The sequence below is a fragment of the Vanellus vanellus genome (genome assembly GCF_965231255.1).
Source record: "Vanellus vanellus genome assembly, chromosome: 6".
Lineage (NCBI taxonomy): Eukaryota > Metazoa > Chordata > Aves > Charadriiformes > Charadriidae > Vanellus > Vanellus vanellus.
Window position 1 is genome coordinate 18,666,686 of NC_138911.1, and position 25,819 is coordinate 18,692,504.

The window sequence follows — 25,819 nt, forward strand, 5'->3', positions numbered from 1 at the left end:
TGGTATACTTCCATCTGAGGTTGCACCCCTTCGATCTCGAGGGCAAAGCAGGATAAAAGTTAGTCAACCATACTTTGTTAACTTGTTGTGGCTAAAGATGACATGTAGGTAGGAAGAGAGGGAGCACACGGATCTGTAGAGAGACTGCCTACCTTCAATATATTTCTTTTTACTGTCAGCTACTGTGGCGTAGAGGCAGTGACCATGCTAAGGGCCTGTGTCGTAACACATACGCAGTTAAGGAACTGTTAGCATGCCTTTGCACCGACTATAAAGTCCACTTGCATGGAAAGGTGGTAGTACGCCGCTGGATTCTCAACCCAGGCTTTGTCTTCTGCTTCTGCACTGCAGTTCATGGCTATTGTAGCTAATCCAAAGACATCAGAAATTTACTACAATAGACTAATTTTTCTTTTTATGTACTGCCAGGAAAAGATGAGCACTGCAAAACTTCCTCTGATATCAATCAGAGCTGAACTTACTGGCTAATTATTTTATTCGTGCCTATGTCGGTGGGAATAAAACTTCTGTCCAAGCGCAGGAATGGACTTTTAAAATGCTGAAAACAATTATTAGAACACATTTCCAAAGCTCCAAACGATAGCGAAACGCAGGTGCTAAGAAGAATCGTTCACTACTCACAAGTCAAACTTTATTCAAACTTCAGAGACAGAGGGACTACAAACGCTGCTTTTATAGGAACATTTTTTCAACACAGGCCAAGTAAAAAAAAGAAAGATAACTAGCCATCAACATCATGTGTTCACTCAGCATAGCCCGAATGAAATAGAAAGAAATTAAAAATAAATTTCAGTACTATAAATTAAAAGATGCCACAGAAGGTATGTAAATTGCACGCCACAAGGTCTTGTTTTTTGTTTACAAAGAATGTGTTTTCAGTTTGATGGAGAGGCATCATTACGGAGGGAATTTGAGGCATTTTAAATAGCAGAAGCACTCATTAAGTATTCATTTTTAACAGGAAGACTGGAAAAAAAATTAAAATTAATGAGCAAGATGAGGTGGGGGGGAACTTTGAAGATGACAGCTTCTTGCTAAAAAAAAACACACTTGATATTAATCACAAGCAGTTCACATACATGCATTACCCCTAACTCCACTGTCACAATTTCCAGGACTAATTCACAGCTGCTTCATGTTCACTTTGCGTCAGGCTACTTGGCAAAGCACAGTGTGGCCCCTCAGATACTGTGGTAATAAAGATGAGGAATACGTCACCAGGCAAAGGACATGGCATAGCCTGGTTTAAACCTAGGTGATTCGATATTCCTGCAGTGGCAACTATGGGAGACCCTCAGGAAGAGGTACAACTACAGTCTATACCAAAAGCTCAAACTGACTACAGCAGTTTCGGAGAAGGAAAAGCACAAGTACTCTTGCTGCACCACCATCATGTATTTTCTGTAAACAAATGAAAATTGTCTGGGACAATTTGTAGCTGGCACATTAAAACACTATAGCACCTTTTAAGTCTCTTCAAAAATCTGCCTGGTTTAGAACCTCATGATCTGGACATCAGAGAGATTTTCTCAAACATCGTTTCCTTAGTCTTAAAAGCAGGAAAAAAACCTAAGTCACCTTTCTTTAAACACACACAGTCAGGCTCAACTGCTTAACTGATGCACAACAACACAAAAGTTTTAGAAAATTCAGTGTTGTGCAACCATCAATTTATTCTTCAATACCCTCACACAGTAAAATAAAGTTTTGATTATTCCTCCTGTAAAAAATTTTGTTTGTTTCTTTTAAAAGCTCAAATTCTTGACGAAGGGTTTTGGAGGGCTCTGGTTCAGGCTTGCTATAAAAAGTGGTCATTACAAAGAAAAGATGTGGGCAATCCTTTCCTGACTCTGGATCTCTTAGTTTAGATTAAAAAACCTGAAGCTAGATATGGAAGGGAACAGATTAATCCAAGAACTGACCCTGGCAGTGGTAGTGTGGAGGGCACCCAGGGCAAGCATGAAAAGCCTGGGACAAAGAGGAGCAAAAGCAGCAATACAGAAGTCACTGGAGCAAAGCAGAAATAACAGGAGTTGCATGATGTTTGAGGGAATGAATATTTGACTTTGGTCTCATTTCATACAGAGAACGTGCCAGAAGGTGACTTCATGCTAAGCATCTTTATAACTAAGGTGATGTTTTTCACTGCGATGCTCCTCTGTATTTGACCATTCCCATCGTCCCCAATGAGTTGTTTTTATTTCTTTCGACCCTGCAGAACACCATGCAGAAGAGGTGTCCTGCATGGCAGACACAAGTACAACCCTACTGAGAGACACCTTTCTGAAAACAATGTCCAGGTCTGTTCCAAAGTCCACTGGAAAGACTTTCTCAAAATTTAGTGAGCTGTGGATCAGGCCTACATAAAGCCTAAGCTCATTTGGAGGAGAACTAAGAAATTTTCATGCTGGGCAGAGATGTCTCAGCTAGCTCCAAACAAGCTGCCTAATGAGCCCAAGCTGAGTGCTGCTGATACTTCTATAATGTTTCTGTCCCCACATGGGCACATTCAGAGCTAACTTTGGTGTCTCTGCATGACCCTATATTGCATCATGTAGACATACCCTAGCTGGTTTGCTGCTTTCTTTTTGAAATGAGAGCAGCAGCAACAGAATAGGCAGTTTATAATTACAGGATTATTTTTTATTAATATTTGCCCCTTTAAGGTTTGGCATCTTCAACAACCATGTATGAAAATGGGTTGAAAAGACTGCATGAAAATTCTCCTTTAGGACTCAGCTGACCCAAATACACAGTTCTCTTGCTCTGAATTCCCCTATATAGTGCAGGGAGACAAACTGCTCTGTTTTCTCTCTCTCTCTGTCTTTTTCTCCTTTTTTTTTTTTTTTTCCCTTCCATAATGCTGCATTGCAGGACCAAATTTTCTGATTATCACGCAGTATCTTATTTTGATTGTCCTTTTCCCAAATGAAATGATTCTGGTACTCTCAGGACAATCAGGAATGATCTGTCTCCTGCTCCTAGGGGGTAGGTAGTGCCTTTCTGTAATAGGTGAGCTTAAAAGCATACGTACCATTAGAAAAGTGGTTGCACCTCAGGGCGCTGCCAACATGACTATATCTGACAGCGGCATGACAACATGTGACTAAAAAAAGCCATGACCACAGAAACCCCTTCCGTCAATGCAGTGACAGCATCAAAACACAATTTTCACTGGTTCAGCGTGCCTTGCGTAGGTTGAGGGTAACTAATAAGGCTGTATTCCCAACAGCAGTGCTGTGCCGGTATTGCATAAGTATTTTGACAGTGTGGTTGGCACAGATTTCAAAAAAACCTCCTCTTGCTCCCTATTGTGTATTCATAGACAATTCTGCATAGCCAAATGACACAAACAAGGTTTTAACACTTCCATCATCCCTGCAGAGTAAGCACTGCCATGATGGAAGGAGTAAAACCTACTTTGGTTCCTGTATCATCAATAAAGCTTATAAACTAACCTTCAGGTGTAGAAGCTTTACCTTCAGGTATCTTTACCAAGTGAGTGAGTTTCTGAAACTAGCAATTAGAAAAACCTTTTTCTCACTTGCAAGCTTGGACATATTTGATCTGCAAGCCAGGAATAGAAAAAAAAAAAAAAAACAGGAAAACCTAAAATACTATTGGTTTTTATAGAAAAACTTAGAATCAGAGTCATACTGCAAAACTGGCTCTTCCAGCTCCTCAGGAAACCTGCACAAGCATTTAACAACTGCAAGAACATTCAAGGTCAAAGGCAAGCTCTTTCTGGAGATATGTTGCCTTCTAGCTATAGTGCTAAACTCTGCAAAGTAGAGCCTATATTGCAGATGAGATGACTGGGAGATGCCTAAATCAAATAGCAAGCTCTATGAACAATGTACATAAATAAGAGCTTTATTGAGCCCTGTGTCTGAAATTCATACACAACAGGAGAATATGAATAGGAAAGCTGGTCTGCACTGCTTTGATGAATCGCTATACATCAGCAGCAAGCCTATTCTCATTTCAGCAAAGTACGCTTACTCTAGTTTTCAAGACCCCCAAAGCAGCTGAGGGATAGGAAAGCATACAACCCCACATCAGTACAGAAAAGGAGGAAAAGGCATCACTGGTTATAATATACTTCCACCAAGCTAACTCTTTGCTGGCTCTTTATTGCAAGAGCTTTACCAAAAATGCTAGAAGAGCATGAGGAGAACAGTTCTTAACACTTGGGATACTGCCCTTGTATCTACATGATTCTGGCTGAAACTCCTGGAGTCCCATCTCGGCATGTTTCAGGATCAGCAAAAAGGCAGAAGGTATCTGAGAGGTAAGAGCTCTGAGGTCTCTAAAGTGCTGGGCTGATGTCTCACAGCAGCCTAGGGTATTGCTTCTTCTCCAGCTCAAGCTCAGGACTCCACTGAAACAAAAAGTACTCTCCTACAATAACATAAAGCGTAGTGGGAAGCTCTGCCAATAAAAAAAAACACAACCACCTGGTTTGGCATCTGCTTTGTTTATTTTTCGTATGAAAAGCTATATTGGGCCAGAATGCAAGTTATGCAACCTGCAGTTACTCAGCTGCTGACCGGCTTCTGCTGAACACATCCACAGCAGAGACTTCCCAAGCTACTTAACACCATGCAGAAACAGAGCTCTGGGATACAACAGAATGGAAGAAGGGACCAGTCTGAGGTTAGTAAATGAGGAGGGTAAGCAACAAATTAAAGAAAATTCACTACAGGTAAATGAATGGTAATGACACCGCGGAAGAGCATAGTTTTCTACAACACCATGAGTCTTAGCTGAGATGGGACTGCCGCATGAAGCCCAAGAAGGAAAAAAGGCTTCTGGTAGCCCAATTAGTCACTCACAGTATTTCTGACATTGTTGTGACATGAAGAACTACTTGGAAAGTCTGATATGTTATTTGCACAAAAGAAGAGTGAGGCTAGCAGGAAACGATGAAACAGTCTGTCAATTAAGCATACCATTTGTTCAACTTGTAATGGAAGGAGAATGAAAAGGAGAATAATGGAAATTAGCTGTGGTTGTGCTATCAGACTATAACCAGAGCCCAGGGTGAGACGGGGAACAGATTCTTCCTGTTTCTCATGGAGATATGAACACTGTAACAAAGCCATTTCAACTTGCCTGGCATCTTGCTCTCCAAAATCAAGGCAAAAAGCAGTCTCCTCCTGCTTCAAACCTGAAACGGGTATGGTCTTCCCACCAGCAGCTCCAAGTTTTCTGAAGTAACAAACAGTTTATAATGCCGCAGTCCTAACATGCAAACAGAAAACTGGCCCCATTTTCCACTAATGCTATTTCATCATCGCAGGGAATAATAAAGAAAAGAAATGCAGTGCACTTGCAGATACTTAAGACAAGCTTGATTGCAGGACTGGGGAAATGCAAAAGCATGGGAAGAGAAAGACACACAGAGCATGAGGTTCAGAGGCTAAACTGTTTCTGGAAGAAGGAAGTTTAGCCTTTGTCTATGATTAAGTGGTTGATTCTGCAAAGCTGGGCAGGTATCAGGAACTGGTTAATTGAGGGCAAGAGTTACAGTACAAAGTGAAAACAGAGCAGTCAAGGGGAGAAAAACAGCTGCCACAAAGTCTGTTTTCCCCTAGGGTTTCTAGTTATCATTTGAAGATAAATATACTTTTCAACTAACCTATTCTGTGGAGCTAATTCCCTGGAAATGCTGGGAATCCACTAATACAGTTGCCTAATATATTCAGGAGCTGATGGGTCTGTACCTGCGTAGTGTCCTTTCAGATTTTGTACCTAATAAAAATGAAATAACACAGCACTGACGGAAGCATTGTATGCATATATACAGTCATCTCTCATAGCAGATGGCCAGTAGACATCCCAAAGCAAGTGCTAGACTTATTGGGACATGTAACAGTGAAGAGAAATTAAAGGCAGGTTCCTACACAAAGAGGGGAAAAACCCGCTGCCTTAGGTTTTACAGCTGTGCAGGGCTGAAGGACAACAACCCCTCTGATAAAATAATGTGATCTTTGCCACCTCCAAAGTTTGCTTTTCACGAGGCAGCCACACGTCCTCCCCAGGAACTGAAGCTATATAGATCAGGTACAATACGCTGGGTATATTTTATACTGTGGTATATTTTGGGAGTCAAAGTACTGTCCATGCTAACTGCATACTGCTTTTTCAAAAGCATAATTTCTGAAGTTTATGTACACATTTACAAACAACGATTAAAACTTATTCCATTTCTACTCCGGTTTTCTGACCTATATATTTTTGTGACTGCGCTGTACCAGTAGACCCATCGGGTGAATTCAAGTCTATGGGAAGAGACTAACTAACTCACAAACCCATGCAGTCCATGCCCTTTGGTGCTTTGGGTGAGACGTCAAGATCTCACAGAAACCTCTGTGTTTCTTCTCACATTACTGTGGCATGCACAGAGAGGGAGGTGCCCAGAAGCAAAGAACATTTAGCATAATGACTCAGATGGGTGGTCAGCAGTTTAAAGCAGCCACTTGATGTTACTATAATAAGGATTCAGTTTAACAGTTGTTCTGCATGCACAGAAATCTCCTCCCCCCATCCCCAGGAAATCACTTAAAAATAAAACGAACAAAAATCAAATCATCTGTTTGAGAAGGAGGTTATGGCTCGGAAAATGCACATAATGGGTGGAGCAAAAATGCCCATGGGTGAGTAAAAATTATTTCTCATAGCAAGAGGATCAGGGACCCTCTGAGCTTTATCTCAGGGATGACACACTATAAATAAAACTCTAGGGCCAAATTCAGAACTGTAGGAAATAGCTGCACTTCTGCTGAATTCAACAGGAGTAGAACCCTCTTATGATAACTCTGAGCTTAGGCCAGTATATTCCATACACATTCTGAGCCACAGAAGTCTTGCTTGAAAATGAATGAAAGTTATTTCCATGACGGTTAGCAGAATCACATCATATGTCACTTACTCGCTGGGCAACAAATACTTGTTCTAAATTGTCTACTAAATCAATTAAAAAATTCCCATCCAGCATCAATACATTCTGATGCATATAAGAGCAACCTTGATCTTTCAACTACTATGTCATTAGCTTCCTGAATCTCATAAACAAATCTAATTCATTAAAACATATTCTCGGGAATATGTCTGGCCAATAAAACCCTGAAAGGCTTCTTAATTTCTATAGGGGTTTAAGTATAGGCTTTAAGCTTAGGATATCTAAACATCTATATATGCATTAAATCTATCGAGATTTAGCCTTCTTGCCAGGCCCTGAATTCTCCAATTCTGCTCAGATCTCTCATTTCTGCCATGACATTGTGTGCTGTGGGTCTAGGTATTCATAGCCCTGATCATAAGAATAATGCTTAAACTGTTGATATAGACTGGTTGAAACATCGTACCTTCAAAAATTCTTATCTGCATATGCAAATAAAGAAGCTGAACATCCTGACTGGCTATTAACAACATTTTCTTTAAGCCAGGTTATGTTAAATTCTGTATTCAGTCATAGTGAAGGTCACAGAGCTGATATCCGACCATTAGGCATGATGGCAGGATTTGTGGCATATTATTTCAGGTTAAGAATGCAGACAAAGTAGGCTCTAGTTTTGCTTAAGTTCCACAAGCTTTTGAAAAAAAGGTAAATGAACAGCTCTTAAGGCATACGGGTATTAGGAGAGCACAGCTAAAGGTTGAACTGAAGCCTGAGGATACAGAACTGCCAGAGGGGTTATAACTACAGTAGCTGTAAAGCACAGCTGTGGGGCATTCTGAAGAGAGGACCCAGAATCAAAACAGGAGAAAAAAAATATATTTGCAGTAGTAGTAGACAGTTATAGTAATGGGGAGGAAGAAATTAAGGATGATATGAATGGCATTGCTGTTCAAAAGATGTGTAAAAATAAGGGGAGAGAAACCAAGCATCTCTAACTGGATATGCACCTGGAAAATAAGTGGAAGAGAAATAGAAACTGTAATGAAAGGGACAGCTGGAGAGATTATATCAGAGGATGGAGGTCAAGCCTCTGTGAGAACCAGCAATCTGAGAGTGATAAATGAAACAGTCAGAAATAGTTAAGACCTCTGTAGAAGTGTGGTGAAGGTATGTCAATATGTTCATTATTTCATCTATCGTCTGCTAGTTGTTCTTCAAACTATAGTTACAGAACTTCATCTATATCTAATATTTGATTTATATCTAACACTTAACTCACAGAAATTCCGTAATCATGTCCTTTATTCCAGCCCAGTGCATTTATGATCCCACTTCCAGTGTTCCCTTCTACAGATAGCTGAGATCTCCTCTCAAGACTCCAGGTAGGCTCTAAGAAAGCATTCCTCCTTTGCCTACTAATGTGGTTGCTCTCTTGTTGGTACTCAAACCACAAACGAGATGCAATCATTACCATGAGTTCCTTTAGGCTCCTTAAGCCTCAGAGTCCTCTCAGTAAAGCAGCCTTTAAACCAGTCCTAAACCCTCTTCATGCTACTCCTGTAATGTTTATTTTCACCTGCTGAGATCCCCATTCTTTGTATGCTAGTCTGTTGATTCTCAGTTTTACTCATCAATTTTGCTTCTGCTGCCCCTTTTTATACTAAATTTCCCTGACACAGCTCTTAATTTCATTGATTGGTTGTTCCTACCATGAGGCTGCAGCAATCAGTACTGTCTCCGCAGTTCTCTGGGGCATTAAGTTTTTCTTCCAACTCCTACAGAATTTGTTTTAATTGTTCTAAGTCCTTATTTGATGACTGACACAAGTTTATTCATTACTGAACACAACAGCCACGAGAGCTGGCAAATCTCTCTCCTCATATCTGCGCTGGGGTTCAGGTTAGACATTAGGGACGAATTAAATCACTAGGAGTGTAATGTAGCACTGTAACAGGCTGTCCAGAGAGGCTGACAAATCTCAATCCCTTAAGGTTTTCAAAACAAAGCGAGACAAAGCCATGGCTGACCCAAGTAAACAGCAGTCCTCGTCTGAGTGGAGGATGTACCGCGTAAACCCTCAGAGGTCCCTTCCAACCCTTATTTCTATGATTCTACACATTTGTCCAATATTTCACTCCTACACCCTGTAAAAATCCTGCTATCTTAGATTTCTTCGTCCTTGATATCTCCTTTTTTCCTCAAGCAGTATGTCATCAGCTCCAGTCTTGACATTTGAGAGCCCGAACGCTGGTTCAATTTGTATTGTGATGCGTCTGCAGCCAAATGGATGCAGAAAGACATTGAATCATTGGTATCTGCCAAAAAATAGGTGACAGGTTGCCAGGTGTCAGGATGGCTCAATAAACTATATGCCCTCTTGATACACAAGCAGGAAGCGGCTGTTACCTAGCACTGAGCAGATACTATGTCCTCAGTCAGTGGTAATCAGTACTGCTCTCTCCTCAACACGAAGTAAAGCAGTTTTCAGCAGTGTTTTTACCTAAAAGCGTTCTCACCCCTATCGTCCTTGCTCAGCTGTGCAGGAGGGCAAGGACACCTTTTCTCTCAAAAATGAAGGCTTTAAGCTTAACAGATCTCTGCGTTTTGGGTTGTTGTGTTTTTTTTTGGTTTTTTTTTTTTTTTTTTTTTTTTTTACTGTTATAGGCAGTATTTAGATATGTTTCTACCTGGTGCTGGACTTCCATGTCAGTCCCTGTGAAATACATCTTTTTACTCTACTACTGGGCAGGGCCCAGATGCCTTGTCTCTTCTATTGGGGATGTTTGGGTACTACAGAGCAATCAAATCTATAATTTGTGCTGCACTGCTGCCCAGAAAGCCTTTGGAACTCTTAGGTATCCCCAAAAGACTACTTCCTAATCCAAGTTCCTCCGTGGCTGCTAAACTTACAGCTTACACCACTATATGAAAAAGAAGTGAAAACCTGACCCCAGATGACTGTGAGAACAGCTGTGTGCCACTCTGTCCTGTGCCCAATGATCTTACCCATTTGTTCTTAAGTAAATGTTATTATTTTCTGGATTTGATAAATCACGGATTGATTTAAGAGGTGGAAATGAGGATAAAATGAATCCGTAATACCTAGAGGATAATATGCACTCTCTTACTGTGTGTGTCTTTCCCTTCTGCCTTGAAAGTGCTGCTGTGGACGGTGAGGGACAACAGGAGGTTAGCAAAGGACAGAAGGGATTTAGGAAGGAAATTCAGGGACAGCTGAGGGAGCAGGAGTGAAGAGAGGAAATTCATCAAAGAAAAGTGATAAGAACATTAGACTGAGGGGATTTATTTCAGGGTATTAGGAAGGAAATATAAGACGAAAAATCTCTAAAAAATAACTTTACGTTAAAGTATTTCACAGCTGGGGGAAATTATTCTGCCTCTATTGACAGAAAGTTCTTTCTGCTGGACCATCTCCACACATGTGGATCTAGACACATACACCAGATTTTTGCTCACAGAGCAACAGTAAATTCCAGCCTATTACAAGGATCCACAGTGACAGGTTTCTCACAGACAGTGTGACTGAACTTCCAGAACACCATAAAATGTAATGTGTTCGCAATTCTTACAGAACAACTTGGGTATCGTGACTGTTGAAAATCTGCTTCAGGTACAATGGAGAAAACTAGTAACATAATCCTGGTACGTACCTCCTGGTACGTTTGTTATGACAGCTTTTGCATATTCTAGTGATTCTTCTTAATTTCAGATCTTCTAGCCTTGGTTACTTAGTTATATAGAGCTGTACAGAAGGGTAGTACAAGCTATTAGGAACTGGAAGAATAAGATAAAATACATACCCCATTAAAAAACAGGAGCATTCGTTATGAAGAGACTTAAGAGCAAACTAGGTGTTGCTGTCTTGTTTATACATAGTGCTATTATTTATTTCCTGCAGTTAGGCCTGCATCTGAGGGATACAGATGATAAAGCAAGTTTCTGTGTCCTGGAGCAACAGGAAACCTAAAAATAGAAAAAACCCTACAGAGCTGCGCTCTGTTGTGTTACACCTTGCACCAGTGACATTTCCTCATCACTTTCCTACTGAATGTACAGAAGAGGAGGTACCTGTGAGAGCTGCAAGCGATTGATCATGTTTCTTAGGCCAGATCCTTCTTAAGTGTTGACAGCTGTTCGCCCCTGCCTTACCAAAATGTTCTCAAACAAGACTTTGAATGTGTTAATTTTAGCATAATCTAAAGCATCGGTCCCAAATTTCCAGAAGGGAAGTCGCCTGCCTGAGTTTTCACCGTGCATTCTTGAAAAAGCCAGCCTGCACCCCAGAATTTCTTGCCACTTTCAAAAGTCTCTCTTTCCACCAGGGGCAATGCCTGATAATGTAATAGAGATGTTACTGAGCAATCGTTACACACTGAGAGACTGCAACAGATGCAGAAGTTCAAGATTAAACTCAATCTCTCCTTCCCTATGGTTTGTAGAGAATTAAGGTAACATCTCCATTATCCCTCACAGCACAAAGCCATTGCTGTTGCCTCCCCATGCAGCTGCAGAGCATGCCATATTAAATTACACCGCAAGGTTCAAGAATGCCAGGTGTTCTGACAAAGCAGTGATTGCTTCTCCCACATCGAAACAAAAGCAACCACGCCATGACTGCAATTTTGCTGCTGACATGGTAGCTGGACCACTAGAGCATGGGCTTGAGCTCTCTTAGTATTAGCGCACCTGGAAGATTCTCTTGGAGTCGGACAAGAAACACCATTTTGAACTAAAACTCTGGAGTCTCCTTTAGGTGTGCTGCGTGCATCAGAGCACTGGAACAGGCTGCCCAGGGAGGTTGTGGAGTCCCCTTCCCTGGAGATTTTCAAGACCCGCCTGGATGCAGTCCTGAGTAATGTGCTCTAGGCAATCCTGCTTTAGCAGGAGAGTTGGACTAGATGATCTCTAGAGGTCCCTTCCAACTCTGATAATTCTGTGATTCTGTGATTCTGTGATCCCTGGGAGGACAGGAGGGGAATACAAACAGAGGTTTACTAGTATGGGTTTGCTCTTCATGAATAGACAAGCATATTAAATACATGCTAACCATGGATTTGGCATCTCAGGATGCCAGGAGGCAAGGCAGCGAGTTCAAAGATAGCACCTGGTAAAAGAGGAGATGCCCAAACACCTAAAAACATACCACTACACAGATCAACATGCTCTAACAGCAGCAAAGCAAACCCACAGCATATTGTATCCGGCTCCACCTGACAGCTTTGGAACTAACGGATAATTGTACTGGGATTGAGCCTTCCCAGATTTTTCCTAAATTTGTGCCAACTACTTAATAGCACAAACTGCAGGGATAGAGTGAGGCCTGGTTTACGCTTAACAAATGATCAGCAAAATGTTCATGTTGGATAGAGGAATGCAAAACAAACAAAAAGAGCCCACATCCCCTAGCTGAGAGTGCAATGCCAGCCCTTGGCTCTCAGTTGTACTAGTTAAATATCCATTAGGTGACACGTTTTGTCTGAGCTGGGAAACTTGTAAGCTATATGAGGCTAAGAAATGCTTCTGAACAGAAAGGTACTTCTGGTGTACAAGGCACCACCCAGTTGTTTCAGCAAAACTTTAAGACAACTTTTGAACAAAGTCTTTGCTCAAATGGCTTACCTGCTATATACAGGGATGGACTATATCCCTTAACTGGGATGGATCAGTATATTGATGTTTATGGTGCTTATTCTACATGATAGATGGAAAGTCAAATACCTGAGCCAATTCTGGTCTCAGTCAATCTACTTAAGGATTGATGTCCCATTACTGCTAGAAGTCTTCTGATGTAATGCTGGTTCTCTTTCCAGGAGCAAAGAAAAAAGAATTAAAAGGTTTCCAGACAAGATGCTGGAATGTGAAATAAAAAACGATGTAAAATGGAGTCAGAAGTCTATTCTTTGCAACCCAGGGAAAAAAAAAAAAAAGAGTTTAAGATCGAAAAGAAAATATACAACAGCTTAAACCACACTTTCCAAGCTACCCTTGGTCCTTAATGAAATCACCCTGCAAAGCACATGCTGTGTTGTGGCCCCGATATTCCACCATCTTTGTCCTCCTAAACTGTTTACAGCTTTTTGCAATGACACTGAACAAACACTGGCATGGTAAAATCACGAAAACAGGATATAACAGTCTCTAAAAACCCCAGAATACATTCTGGCACAATGCACGCTCATTCAATTCCAGCATGGGTGAGGAATAATTTAAAAAATCCTATACTGTTGCTCTGGTGCTTATAGATAGGGGTTTCAAATGACTCAATATTGCTTTCACACTGCTGACTGCATCTGAGTTTTGCTCTCAGTCCAGGAAGAAACTGTATGAGCAAAGAAAATTATTTTTTTATAAAGAGCTGTATAACTTAAAAATCTCTCTGTAGTTCAGGTCAGAAAACTTGCCAACCCAACTCCTTTTTTGCTTAAAAGACTTGGGAAATGATTTTATCCATAATCTAAAATGCATTTCCTATCTGTAAATGTGGCCAATTCTACCTAGGCTCAACCAGAACCCACTCTCCTGTGGCTTCCTCTACTCTCTGCAGACTGGGATAAGTTTCATCCTGCACCCCTTCAGACTGATTAATTAACCACAGAACAGAGCTGGTTGAAGTGCTGGTAGAAAAAGTCAATTAAAAGGGGGTTTAGCTTAAGTCAGATCAAAATCCAATGCTTTTTAGCATTTTCCATCAACCTTCGGTGAGACAGGAAAAAAAAAGAAAGTTTGAATGTAGCAAACAGCCTGCAGCTCCAGCTTGAAAAAAACAATCTCGCCAGACCCACGGTTCACATCTGGAGTTAACAGAGACTACAGCTCTGGGTGGCCCTGCTAGAAAGACCACCCAGGCCGGAGGAGTCCAAATATTCAGGTTCCCAGATCAATTGTGTGTCCGGCCAGCCAGAAATTCTGGAAATACTATGGGATCTGACGAGGGGTTACAAACTCTGGATGCCAGTCTCAAGATTTTCACACTCCGCATCGCAATTCTACAAGACTGAGCCTGGAAGCTAACCTTCACCTGGGGTTCCCCTTGCCTTTCAGGGTATCTCCTGCTAGTTGTCCTTTGCAGGAAACTGAGCATCAAGCCTGACAACAGCTGAGGATCCTGGTGCTTTCTGTCACTCCCCCATGTATTGACGCTTCGTAGGGCCACACCTCTCTAGCTGGAGATGCTGGGTCTGCCCTATAGCTGTGGACTCTTGGAGCCTGTCTCAAGAATTCCTATGTCTTGGCTTGATAACCTAGGGCTCAGAGATGGTGGGAGTCCCTGCAGAGGCAGGATTTTCAGGGTTTCTGCTTTGGAGATGGCAAGCAGGACTCCCTAACAGCCTGCCACGAATTCAGAGAGAGTTCAGAAGAAACCTAGTCTTTGATATATCGGGAGTTCACTGAGCCAAATGATTTCAGAGAAAACGTTTTAGTGAATCAGCATCTTTTGATAAAACTAAGCTTTGGCAAAGGAAGAGGAGAATTCCTAGAAGCTTCTGTAGACTAAGCAACGTGAAGTCAAACTATGGTCTGTCTCACCCGAAAAGCAAGCATGGCACGATTACAGTGGAAACAGATAAAGAGAAAGCCGAACAGAAAGGGTTTTTACACACTACTTAATGATACCAGCTTCACAGGTGGATGAGGACTAGATGGCAGAGCGCATTTAGACATCTCATCTCTGGGAGCAGTTACTTCCCTATCCAGGCATTATGGTTATGATCAAGTGAAATGAATGGAAAAAGCATTCTTTGACTTCAACTAGCTCTAGCCAGGGGTCATGAGGGACATTTATTGCTGCATGACCAAGGCAGCACATGAGAATGGTAAACTGTCTGTGTCTATGTGTTTGCAAACACAGGGCTGTGGGTAGAACATGTTTGGTACAATAGATGTTTGAGCCAGAGTGCTATAATACAAGCCTGCGGAATTAAAAGTAGGGTGGAAAAAATAGGGACAATTATTTTTATAGCTTGCCCAAATGCCTTAACTGAGTATACTAACTTTAGAAAGCAAAAGGTACGGTGCACACTTGACAGGTTTGTTCCTCTGACAGGTACATCATGTGCTCGTGATTCCTGTTTAATTTCCTTCTTTAAGAATACCTCAAACTGTGTTCCTTGTGGGTGTGGTGGAAAGTGGAGGCGGGGAGTGATTCTTCTCTGAAGGAAAATACAATTACCCAACTTCTTTAAATGCTCAAACAGATGACAAATGAACAGGCTTTCAATGCTCCCCACCAGCTCCAGTTTAAAACAAAACACTCTGCATTATACATTCAGTAACAGATCCCTACTCCCAAACTCCCTATAGCAGAAGGGAGCCAGGGAAAAAAAAAAAAGCCCCTTTTATTTTCCCCGTGTTTTTCATATTGCAAGGTGCTTTTTTATCTCTTTGAACTCAGAAGAGAGACTCGCACACATGAAGCTGTGCTGTGCTGACTGGGTTGCTACTGGAATACGAACTAGGGTCATAGAGGTGGGGGGTGAGTATGTTTGTGCACTCAGGTTCTTTGATGAGTGCCAATCATTCCTGCAGTTTGTTCACCACCTATACACTGTCAAACACACACACAGACATGCAGACACTTCTAATCTGCTGTCTTCCAGTGCTAAAAGGAGACAAGCATGTGGTAACTCTCCAGGTTAAAGATAAGGGTGAGTATGTGTTTTTAACACGCACACGCAGCAAATGTGCAAGGGACATTCCGTGTAAGTGTGAACACACTCTTGTGTGCATTGCAACCTGCATGGTCAACAGCAACTAAAAATACATGTATCAGAGAGTACATACATGTTTGGGGGAGATTTGATTTCCTTTATCCTTTCATCTCTTTTTTGCCATGAATACAAGGTCCTCTGAGTTATTCTCCTCTCACAGCAGCATGCCAATCACTCAGAAGAATAATAGATGCATACCAGCAAGTTAGCACAGTGTTTGTTAATCAGGGAGTTCTGGAAAGTTTAATAAATGCTTTAAAACCTTTTCTTTAGGACTTCTGTTTAATAAAGGGAAATACTTTCCCTCCTATTTGCTATTTTTAATATGACCACCTCCAAAATCTTGTGTGCCAGTATTCTAGACTGATCTAAATACATTTCACTGGTAAAATCATACAGTGTCGTTTCTTTGTTCATTTGTACCCAATGGTAGGGGTATTCAGTGGGATTCAGCAGCAGCTGAACACCATTTCCACTGCAATCAGCAGTAAAACTCCTAAATACTGCAGCTGGAAAACAATTAGTCTACTACTGAATACATTAAGAAAAAATTCTGATCTGGTGAAATTCAGGTTTGGCATTGGTGAGTTTGGCTTCGCTAATGTCAGGGAAACTGTGCTTGTTATGGTCAAAGCTGAATTTGAACATTATTCAGTCACTTTCTGTCTCTGTCTCGGATTTAGCTTCTCCCTGACACTGTTCTGATATTCTGGTAATGATTTCTGCAGATCAGGCCTCCAGTCAGCAGCTGAGGACAGCTAGGTCAGCCAATATCACAGTCTTTTGTTTGAAAAGTCTGAAAATGAGGTATTCCAAAGCGAAGATGCTGCTCTCAAATGCTCCCTTCTTTTACTTCACTTGGGGGAGCCTAAATTTCTGCTACTGCAGACACCTCGCACAAGCGCCTCTGTTTATGCTCCAGACAGAGATAAGTGACTTGTTACAGATTTCAAGTGTATGATTAGAAATTCACAGCTCCATGGATTTTAAGAGAGGCTGTTGTGTTAATCTAGTCAGAGCTAATGCGTAGCACGGATGAGGAAACCATCTTCAGCTACTTCCTGCTACAAGTCCAGCAGCTGAAGCTGAACTAAGAGCTAGGTTTTAGAAAAACACACAGCAGTTTAAGATTAATTTTAATAGTCTTTCAGGGGAAAACCTCAACAGAGGTTTCTGTGGCTTGTTCCAATTAGTAACTTCATCCGGTGGTCAAATAGGCGTAATATTTCTACATTTAATTTGTCTACCTACAGTTTACAACTATTAGTTTCCAATAAGCTTCTGTCCCCAAGACTGTGATATCCTCTATTATCAAATGCCTGTCCTCCATATCAGTATTTACAGATCGTGATTAAGTTATGTCTTAACCTTCTCTTTAATGAACTAGGTAGATTGAGTCCCTTGAGTCTCTCATAAAACATGAGCTCTGATTGTTTACTTATTCTCTCAGATACTTTCTGAATTGTGGCCAACTTCTAAACTTTTTCCATGAAGAACAGGCACCTTAACCAGACTTGCTGCATTTCAGCAGCTTTTGCAACAAAACGATGAGTTATTACATGACTTTCTCTATCAAAAGGGGAGAAGATAGAGAAAAAAAGGAAGAAGACACAAAGTGGGGGAGAAAAGAAGAATGAAAGAGGTTAAAAAGAGGCAAAATAACAACTGATGGAGAAGGAAGGAAAGACTCAAAGTAGGACAAGGTAGTAAAGAAATCAGTAGCTATTGAAATAGCAGCTCAGGAAGAAGCAATGGATGACGAAAAGACCATGCAAAGCAGTGCCTATTTACACTTTCATACGTTGTTATCTTGGCAGCTCCAAGAGGCTGACACTCAATCCTGCTACCTATCCCTCCACTCAATTATTTCAGGCAATCGGTGATCTCTGATAGTAATCACTGCATGATCCTCCCTACTTAAGAACACACACTACACATTTGTAGAGTTTTTTGGAAGCAGAGCTCATTAGCACCACAAGCACTAAAACAACCAACCAACCTCCCTCAAACCCACCACTCATGTTTCAATCGAGCTCCGCAAGAGAAATGTGGAAGGGACTGTGTCTCTTCCCATCGCCCACCCTGGAAATGCCTGTCTCTCTTCAAGGCTAGCACTGGAGGACTTGGTCAGAACAAACCAAAGGCACATACACACAAAGCACACATACAGACGGAGCTCTGGGCTCCAGTCATCAAGCCTGGGGCATCTGTGGCTTTCTCAGGATGCCTGCGTGTTCAAGTAATTAGTCCAAGGCCAGCTGTCCCCTTCTCACTCTTCACCCTTTATGCTCCCATTGCTTCTACTTCCACTCTGTCCAAAGAGTATTTTGTCTGATGAACACAAAAAGAATAGCTTTTATGTCGTTTATTCTTTGGAAGGAGGGAGTGGAAGAGAACTGGTGAGGTGGTAAAGAGGAAAGGACTCTTCTGAGTATGTCTCATGAGACACCTCAATGTTTCCAAACAAGCTTTTGCCACAACAGAGGAAAGATTTGCTTTAACCTTTATATTCTGAAGTCATAAACTCTAAACGCTTGTGTTGGTACTGAAAATGCAACCATCAACAGTGAACCTGCCTGTCCAGGGAAGCTTACTGCTTTACGGACACATTCAGCTGTTGTATTCTCAGCGATCCAGTAGCAATTCAGGGAAATTAAGGAACCCTATTTCAATCTCAAGATGCTCCCTATAACACACTCCTTTCTGAAATCTTTCTGCCGATTTGTGCTAGAGCAAGCTAGAGGTACCATGGGAGGCAGGTCTCCACATCAGTGGGGTTTACCACAGTGTGGCTGAAGAAACCCAGCTGATGCTTTTACCAGTTGTGTGAACGCAGGAGCGAGAACAGAACCAGCCCTTTTACCCTCATCAGTGAAATTACATTTGTAGCTTTGCCCAGGCTCCCAAACAGTCCCAAGCTGGAGCTGGGAAAGGAATACTCCTCCCCAAGCCTGTGTTCAGCGAACAAGGGCATGACAAAGCAAAAGGCTCGCCTGTGCATCGAGCAGCCCTGTCCTTTGACAGAGCAGCAAGCGCTTGGGTGATACATTTACTGCAGCTTGCTCTGCATCGTGCTTGCCCGTGTATCATCTCCATAGCAGCAGTTCTGCTAATTGAGACCAGCTGCTTCAATTCCAAATTCTTCTCTCCAGAAATATCGATACTACGACGTTATGATTAGAAGGCACTTTACCAAATGCCTCTCAATTCTGCACAGCTCAGGCGAAGAGCAGCTGTAGAAAGAAGGGACAGTTCCCTGAATGTACAGAATAAAACGCTGCAAAAACACTGCAGAAACGAAGGCTGTAAGAAGCAAGTCAAAACAGAATAATGATGGCAGAGAAAGCAGCCTGCTGTATATGCCTGTGCCTGTCATTTTAGATGCTGAAAGGACCGCGAGCAGACTTCTTCCTTATGCTCTAGGATAAATGGCCACAGCACTGCAGTGTTACAGCTTCATGCGGCAGGTGTGCGTATTTGTCAGATCCAGTTTTTCTGTCCAAGGATGGATTAAAGTAAAATCCATCAGTCTGGGCCTGGCTTGGGAGAGTAGCTGTGGCTTTGAATCATTTGGCTCCAGGGACTGTCCTGTGCAGCCCACTGGCAAAGAGAGTCACTGGAACTGATAAGCTAGTGGGAAGATTTGCGAAGTAGGAATGCCACCACACCGCCATGACTTGGCTTCACTGTTGGCTATTTCCCTGTGGCTGCTGATTCCACGCAGCAAGCTGTCAGCTGGATGCTTGGCAATGGTCACACTGGGACTGCTGAAAGCTGCAAGCCTTTTTCCCCTATGGTCAGGCTGGATTAAGCTGGCTAACAGTACAGTCAATTCCGAATTCACTTAGAAGTCTCAGGCCCTGCCTGTGACCATCAGACACAGGGCATTCCTGAAAAGACATCTGGTTACTGAGTTTATGCAAGAACTGGGCAAACCACTTCAATCCCATCTGTTGTTCCAACCTCCTGAGCACAGAGAACAGAATCCTTGAAAGACACGATCTCACCAAGAATGGTCTGAAAATGAGAATGACGATACAACATGTGGTTTCCTCCTGAGAAGGATGCTCTGCAATCTTACAGAAAATATGGCATGCTTCAGCATGCGGCTGCGTAAACAAGGGCCTAACACACCGTTTCGCTACTCAGATTTCATACTACAACCGAGGTAATGCAACACAACTAAAGCAGAGAGATCACTTTGCTATGCTAAGTGATTTGCCTCCTACTCTGAAAATCAATGAGGTAAATAAAATGTTTTACACAGATACCAGACAATGTCTCTCGGCAAACAAAATGCTCATGTTTTTTAAAAATATTCCTACTATGTTACTCTGGAAAATATTCAACGTGTTTAGATTCTCATTCAGATTTTACCATTTACACACTTTGCTTTTGTTGTATTCCATTCATCCACTGAATCTCCCTTTAAAGTTGTAGTTTTCTTACCTATTTGACTTTCTAACTTTAGGTCTATATTAGAAGACTGTTTGAATCCACAGTACTGCAGGAAAGGAACACTTCAATGAAATTCCAGAAAGGTAAGTCTGAACACATTACAATTAAATATAAACTTTAAGAAGCCTTCCCTGAAAAAAATAAACTTACATTGTATGCATAACATTCACTAACTGCATATTCCTTTAATCTTCATTTTCCTTCTGCTCCTAGTACGGTTGCTATACTTACTTGTGCTGGAAAACAGTTGACGCAGAAGTACATATAAGAAACAGCAGTGTAAAGGTATATGCTCCATGTGCTTATAGGAAAGTTACCTCAATAAAGTGCTTTATGCTGCATGCAGACCTGTTAGTGTCATTTGCAGGTCACAGCTTGATGGAATTCTCTTGATTGCGGTGCAGTTATATTCCTTCCCATCAAGCTGAATTTAGCCTTTCTAGTCGCCAAATCACATGAACAAACTTTTATGCATACATTTATTTTATTTTTAGGTTTCCAAGATCAATCAATGACACTCATGTAAGGAGATGGATATCACAAGGCTAGGTAAAAAATGAATTAAGCTCTTCTGAACACTATAGTCATTGGGACCATCAGGACAGACACTTTGATGGTTTCCAATGGCACAGCTCTGTGGAATGTTAACAGAATTACAACAGCTTTAAACAGTCATGGACCTTGGCGCATCAGATCATAACGAACCCATGCAGCAGAGCAAGCAGTAGGAGTACTCAAACAACAGATTCACCAGCCTCTCTTAAATCTCTTCCTACTGACATTTGTACACCCGAGTCTGCAATGCACTGCAACTATCACGCGCTGCTGTAGCGGTGGAAGTCAAATGCCCAACACAGATCTGCCCCAGCAGAGAAGCAACAACTCTGCAGCTGACCGTTTATTTTGTTCACAAAGCACAGGCATACTCCCATTTAATTTTAGCTGCCCTAGCCTCCCCCATAACGAAATTATTGTTATTATGCTCCACATAATCCTAGTACTGACAGGGGTGTTTGTTATATATAATTAAGGATATTAATTTTGCATGGAACAGAAGACACAGAGCCAAGAACATAGTTTTTTTTAAAATCTCCCATTAGAAAATTACCTTCATTAGCACCGACTCGCTGAGCTTCTCTCTGTTGACAATTTTTATCGCGACCTTCTGACACGTGACACAGTGAACCCCCAACTTCACAAGCCCTGCAGGAGAAACAGAGCAAAACAGAAAGGAAGAATTGGTTAGAGATAGCCACTGTTGAGATTTTTGCTATTAGTACACAACCCAGCAGTTGGCAAATTATATGCAAACAAATTTCCACTAGTTCCTCCTCCAGACAGATAAGGTCTTGCGAGTAACAAAGACGCCTGCAGCTCACATTGTGACCATTTGGCAGCGAAGCCACCAACATCCTTAATGCTGCTGCAGTTTCTGCCGTTGAAGCTGTGTTTTTGTTGAAGCACTGTATTCCAGCTCTCACCACTCAAAGTGCGTTCTACCAGTAAGAAGTAAACTTCTGCCAATTTAACAGCACTGGGATAAAGGCTTTTGCTGACACTGATATCAACGAAAGCTCAGGAATTGACACAACTAGATGGCCAAATGTCTGCAGTGTAGACATGGCCTCTACTTTTTTCTAGTTCCTTCCAAAGCTTTCATGATCACAATAAAAAGGTACTTAATTATGCTTTCCCTTACTGTTTTAATTTACTCTGCTGTATAAAGTTAACACTGTGATATGGAGGAACACCAACATATGCCAATACAATTCTAAATTCTTCTTATTTGTTATTATTTACTATATCTTTGTCCTCAAATAACTTAGAGTGCTGTTAAGTGAATATATTGGCAAAAAGGATCCTGATAAGATCAGGAAGTCTGAGCTATCACCAAAATATGGAACAAAACTCCCAAGAATTAAAAAAAAGAGGTACGTAGCATCAACTCTATCACCATCAAGAAAATTCGTACCCAGAAAAACTGTACTATGTAGGTCTCGTCTAGTGAGATCTTGTTTGCTTCAGCTTTTACTCTTGTCAAACGTGCACATGCAGCACAACACCTGATAGGCTGGATCCCATCCCACTCCACGCACAATATGCCAAATTGCCATTTAGTTTAATTCAGTTATAACTGAAGTAAGAAGAAATAGCACCTCCCCGGAGCCACTGAGACCTGCTGGGCTTCACAGAGCATTTATGAGCAATGACACCGCAGAGTAAGAAAAAGTCTAGCTCAGCTCACAGGTCCTAGGTTGGGTTGCAGCTAAGATCCCGACCCCATCTCCTGATGCAAACCACAAAGCAAAACACGTTGCTTTATCTACAAATTGAACACAACAGATCTGCAGTCCAGCGAAACAATGAACATAGGATTTCACACTTCCTATCGAGGAATGAATACACAGACTACTGCCTTGCTACAAACTGTCCCCAGTGAAGTGAACTGGTGTTCATCAGGGACTCCAGCAATCTGCTGCAGATACCTGTCCATCTTTTTGCTACACAGTTAATCATAAATTTGGAACAATTAATCACTGTTATTATGCTAAGAAATAAACTCCTGACTCACTTCGAGTCACATCTCTTTTATGGTGTGCTCAAGTGTTCTGGATATTTCTAGTCACATAATTTCTCAGTCTCATCTGGTTAAATGCTGACATCCTTACTTTCAGCCATGACATAAACAAGTCACAAAAATTAAGAATGCTGTGCACTGACAAATCCATTTGAAACTGTGCATAGTAACAGCCTGTCCTCTGCCTGAAGCAGCCGAGAAGTGCAGCTGGGGCAAGATGCTGTGATGTCCGGCCAATCCTCACTCTTATGTCTGAATTTTGTCTATTCAATAAATTTATAATATTACCCATAGCACTACTGGCTCTCTGTTCACCATTCATAGCAGCTGCAGCCTTACTTATGCTTCTCCTCTTTGGCTTTGTTCTGTGTTTGGTAAATGGCTACTTGGCACCACTTTGTTGAAAGTGTGCACAGTTTCAATCTGTGCCGATTGCTTCCTTCCTCCCTCCAGAACAAATCACAGCTCTACATCACTCTTACAGCACTACAGCATCACTCTTTACATCGCTCTTAGTTACACGTTCAAATCTCGTCCAAACCTCTAGCTCAGTCCTTTGTATCTAGACTTCCAGGATCTGTGGCACAGTGCTGTACTGGAACATGCTGGAGAACAATTATTTTAAGAGGTCAATAAAGGTGACAAACAACTGTTCTCTGTCCTTCACCCCGAAGAAAATATAAAGGCTTCTGGTATCTCACACTTCAGGGTTTGATTTCAAATGCTGTTGCTCCCAAATCAAGACATCTGTCCCACTGAACTTGGCTGATCTGTAAACTATTTTTCCTTTGTCCTCCCTGAAGCACCCTGTCACTGAGTCATAGAAGGGTTTTAACCACGAACTTCTGGGATACCACCATGCTGTACAGTAATCTTCAGAGCATCCTCTGTCCTTCTGGCTACTAAACTCCCAGAGAAACTCAAAAACTAAGATTAAACCATTCTGTTTACTCTGATAAAAAAGTTAATCAACTGTTAGAAGACACCACACACCTTGCAAAAATCACACTGATACTGAACTATACTGATTTTATACTGAATTAATTTCATCGACCTCAAGAAGTCCTTCCTGATTCACACCATGGTACCAGAGGACGGAATGAGAAAACACGTGTGAGATTTAATGCATTCTTCCTCTTCTCCCAATTCGCATTTTAAAAATCAAGGAAAAAAATGCACTGTCATCGCTGTCTGGTTTGTGGCGATAGAACTTTAAGACAACCCTCTGAACAGCCCAAGACAGCAATTTACAATGTACTACATTCGCTGAATGTAATTTTACACTAAAAATAAACCATGTCGCTCTGCCTTACCTCCTTCCTCCTCCCCTAGCCACTTCCTTTTGACATTTGCATGCCAGCCTAACAAAAAAACCCAACCCTCTTAGTAAGTCCATCTATATGATAGGGCCCTTCTGTTACTACTAGGAAATGCTAACTGAGCTTGGGCAGGAAGGGCCTGTACTCCGGACTTCTGTTTCTGTCCTATAATTCCAGTCTAGTGTGTAACTACTCAGAGATGACTTACATGGGGATTTGAACTCCTGGGGGCTTCTGATGCTTAGGAAGCCCTTTTCCTGACACAGAGAACATAAACCATTCAAGATGTATTATATATCTGTGTAATGACAGACCCTTAAGAGAGAATAAGAAGCAACTATGTAAGTAAACTGCTGAGCTGTTATTGAAATGGAAGCGGCAGAAATGCTCGCTCGTAAACAAGCGTCCAGGGGATATTTACAGGGTTGTGGAAGTGGCTGCGGCCCTTCCAGTTTTTGCTCTCCCATATACGCAGCTGTTAATGAGCACCACGAATCTATAGCAAATCTCCAATACAAATGTGTCAACAAGCTAGGAACTAACTTGTAAAGCTTACCTATACATTCAGGCCAGCACAGGTACGTGTGTGGTCCCCAAAGGAAAACAAAAAAGGCTGCCTCTAAGAGGATATTTTGCACTGGCTTGGCTTAAAGCGAGTCTGCCAGGCAACAAATAGAGCTTGAACTTGTCAGCCTCGTGAGTAATTAACCCCTCAAATGCAGGCAAGTGATCTTCATGGCTGTTAAAGGTAACTGTGGTCTACCCTGGCAGAAAATCTAAGATGCTGTGGGAATCAAGCACTTGAAGTTCCCCCCAACCACCCACATAGCTGTCACACCCACTCACTCCTCCGGGCACGCTTCAGATTTCCATCCGTTGGTGGTTCCCGGGCGGTCTCGGGCACTGACATGCTGGGGCTTTCAAATAGGCTGTTACATCCTACGAGCTGCAAACATTGGGCTGCTTTTGATCTTAGCCACTGAACAGCACCCGAACCAGCCCTATAATTTCAGGTTGGGGAGTAAAGAAGAAAACATGAACACGCTGAAAAGCAAGGGGAGGTGTAAGCAAACATTGTCTTTTCATTTATAATTAAAAGCCATGAATTGAAAATCAATGAGCACGGGGAACGCCAGATGACACAAGGGAAAGATGCCATTCAAGGAAGAAGAGCAAAGGGAAGCACGCAGGCCTGACACAGCCTAATGCAGCACTGACCTGCTAACAACCATGCCTGTGCATTTTGCTGCTAGTAAACTCCCACTCTGCAGATGCTTAAAGATACACAGATCTTTTCTGAAATGGGCAGGAGCTTATGCGATGAGTGAGGGACTGGTTCCAATCAGCTGGACAGGTGAACAGCCCATCCTGAAGCAGTACAGAGAGGAATCCTCTATTTTACCCAAGAAGAATGCACTGTGGGGATGGAGAATCAAAAACTTCCCTCCAGCTGAGACAATATATTCACTGTGAATCCTGGATCGCAGAAAGCCGTCTCCGTGGCCTATATTGTAACTGGCAATCACTTGCATGACTTTTCAGCCAAGGACAGGATTTCAGAAAAGGCTGATTTACTTTTGCCTTGCATTTTGTGTAGTAATTTTCTCTAACACAGACTGAATAAAAAACTAAGAGTGTGGAGCTGGTGCTATTTCATACCCACTTTACAGTTGTGTAAATTGCAGTATGGGGGAATGCAACTGTGGATTCTAACACCTTACTAATAATCCCGTTACTACAACTCTTCATTAGAGAAAGAAATGTTCTGGGAACAAGAGAGAACTGTTTTTCAGTCCTATCCAAACTTGGA

At 41.8% G+C, this 25,819-nt stretch overlaps 1 protein-coding gene across 1 annotated transcript in view; it reads right to left on the reverse strand.

The window, feature by feature from the left end:
- Positions 1 to 25,819, reverse strand: part of BRSK2 (BR serine/threonine kinase 2) — a gene marked incomplete at both ends in the record, with an annotated part of 331,243 nt that overhangs the window by 143,191 nt on the left and 162,233 nt on the right. The window contains one exon of the mRNA XM_082485191.1: positions 21,221 to 21,315. Within this exon, the coding sequence (XP_082341317.1) occupies positions 21,221 to 21,315 (95 nt within the window). The remainder of the gene's footprint in view (positions 1 to 21,220; positions 21,316 to 25,819) is intronic.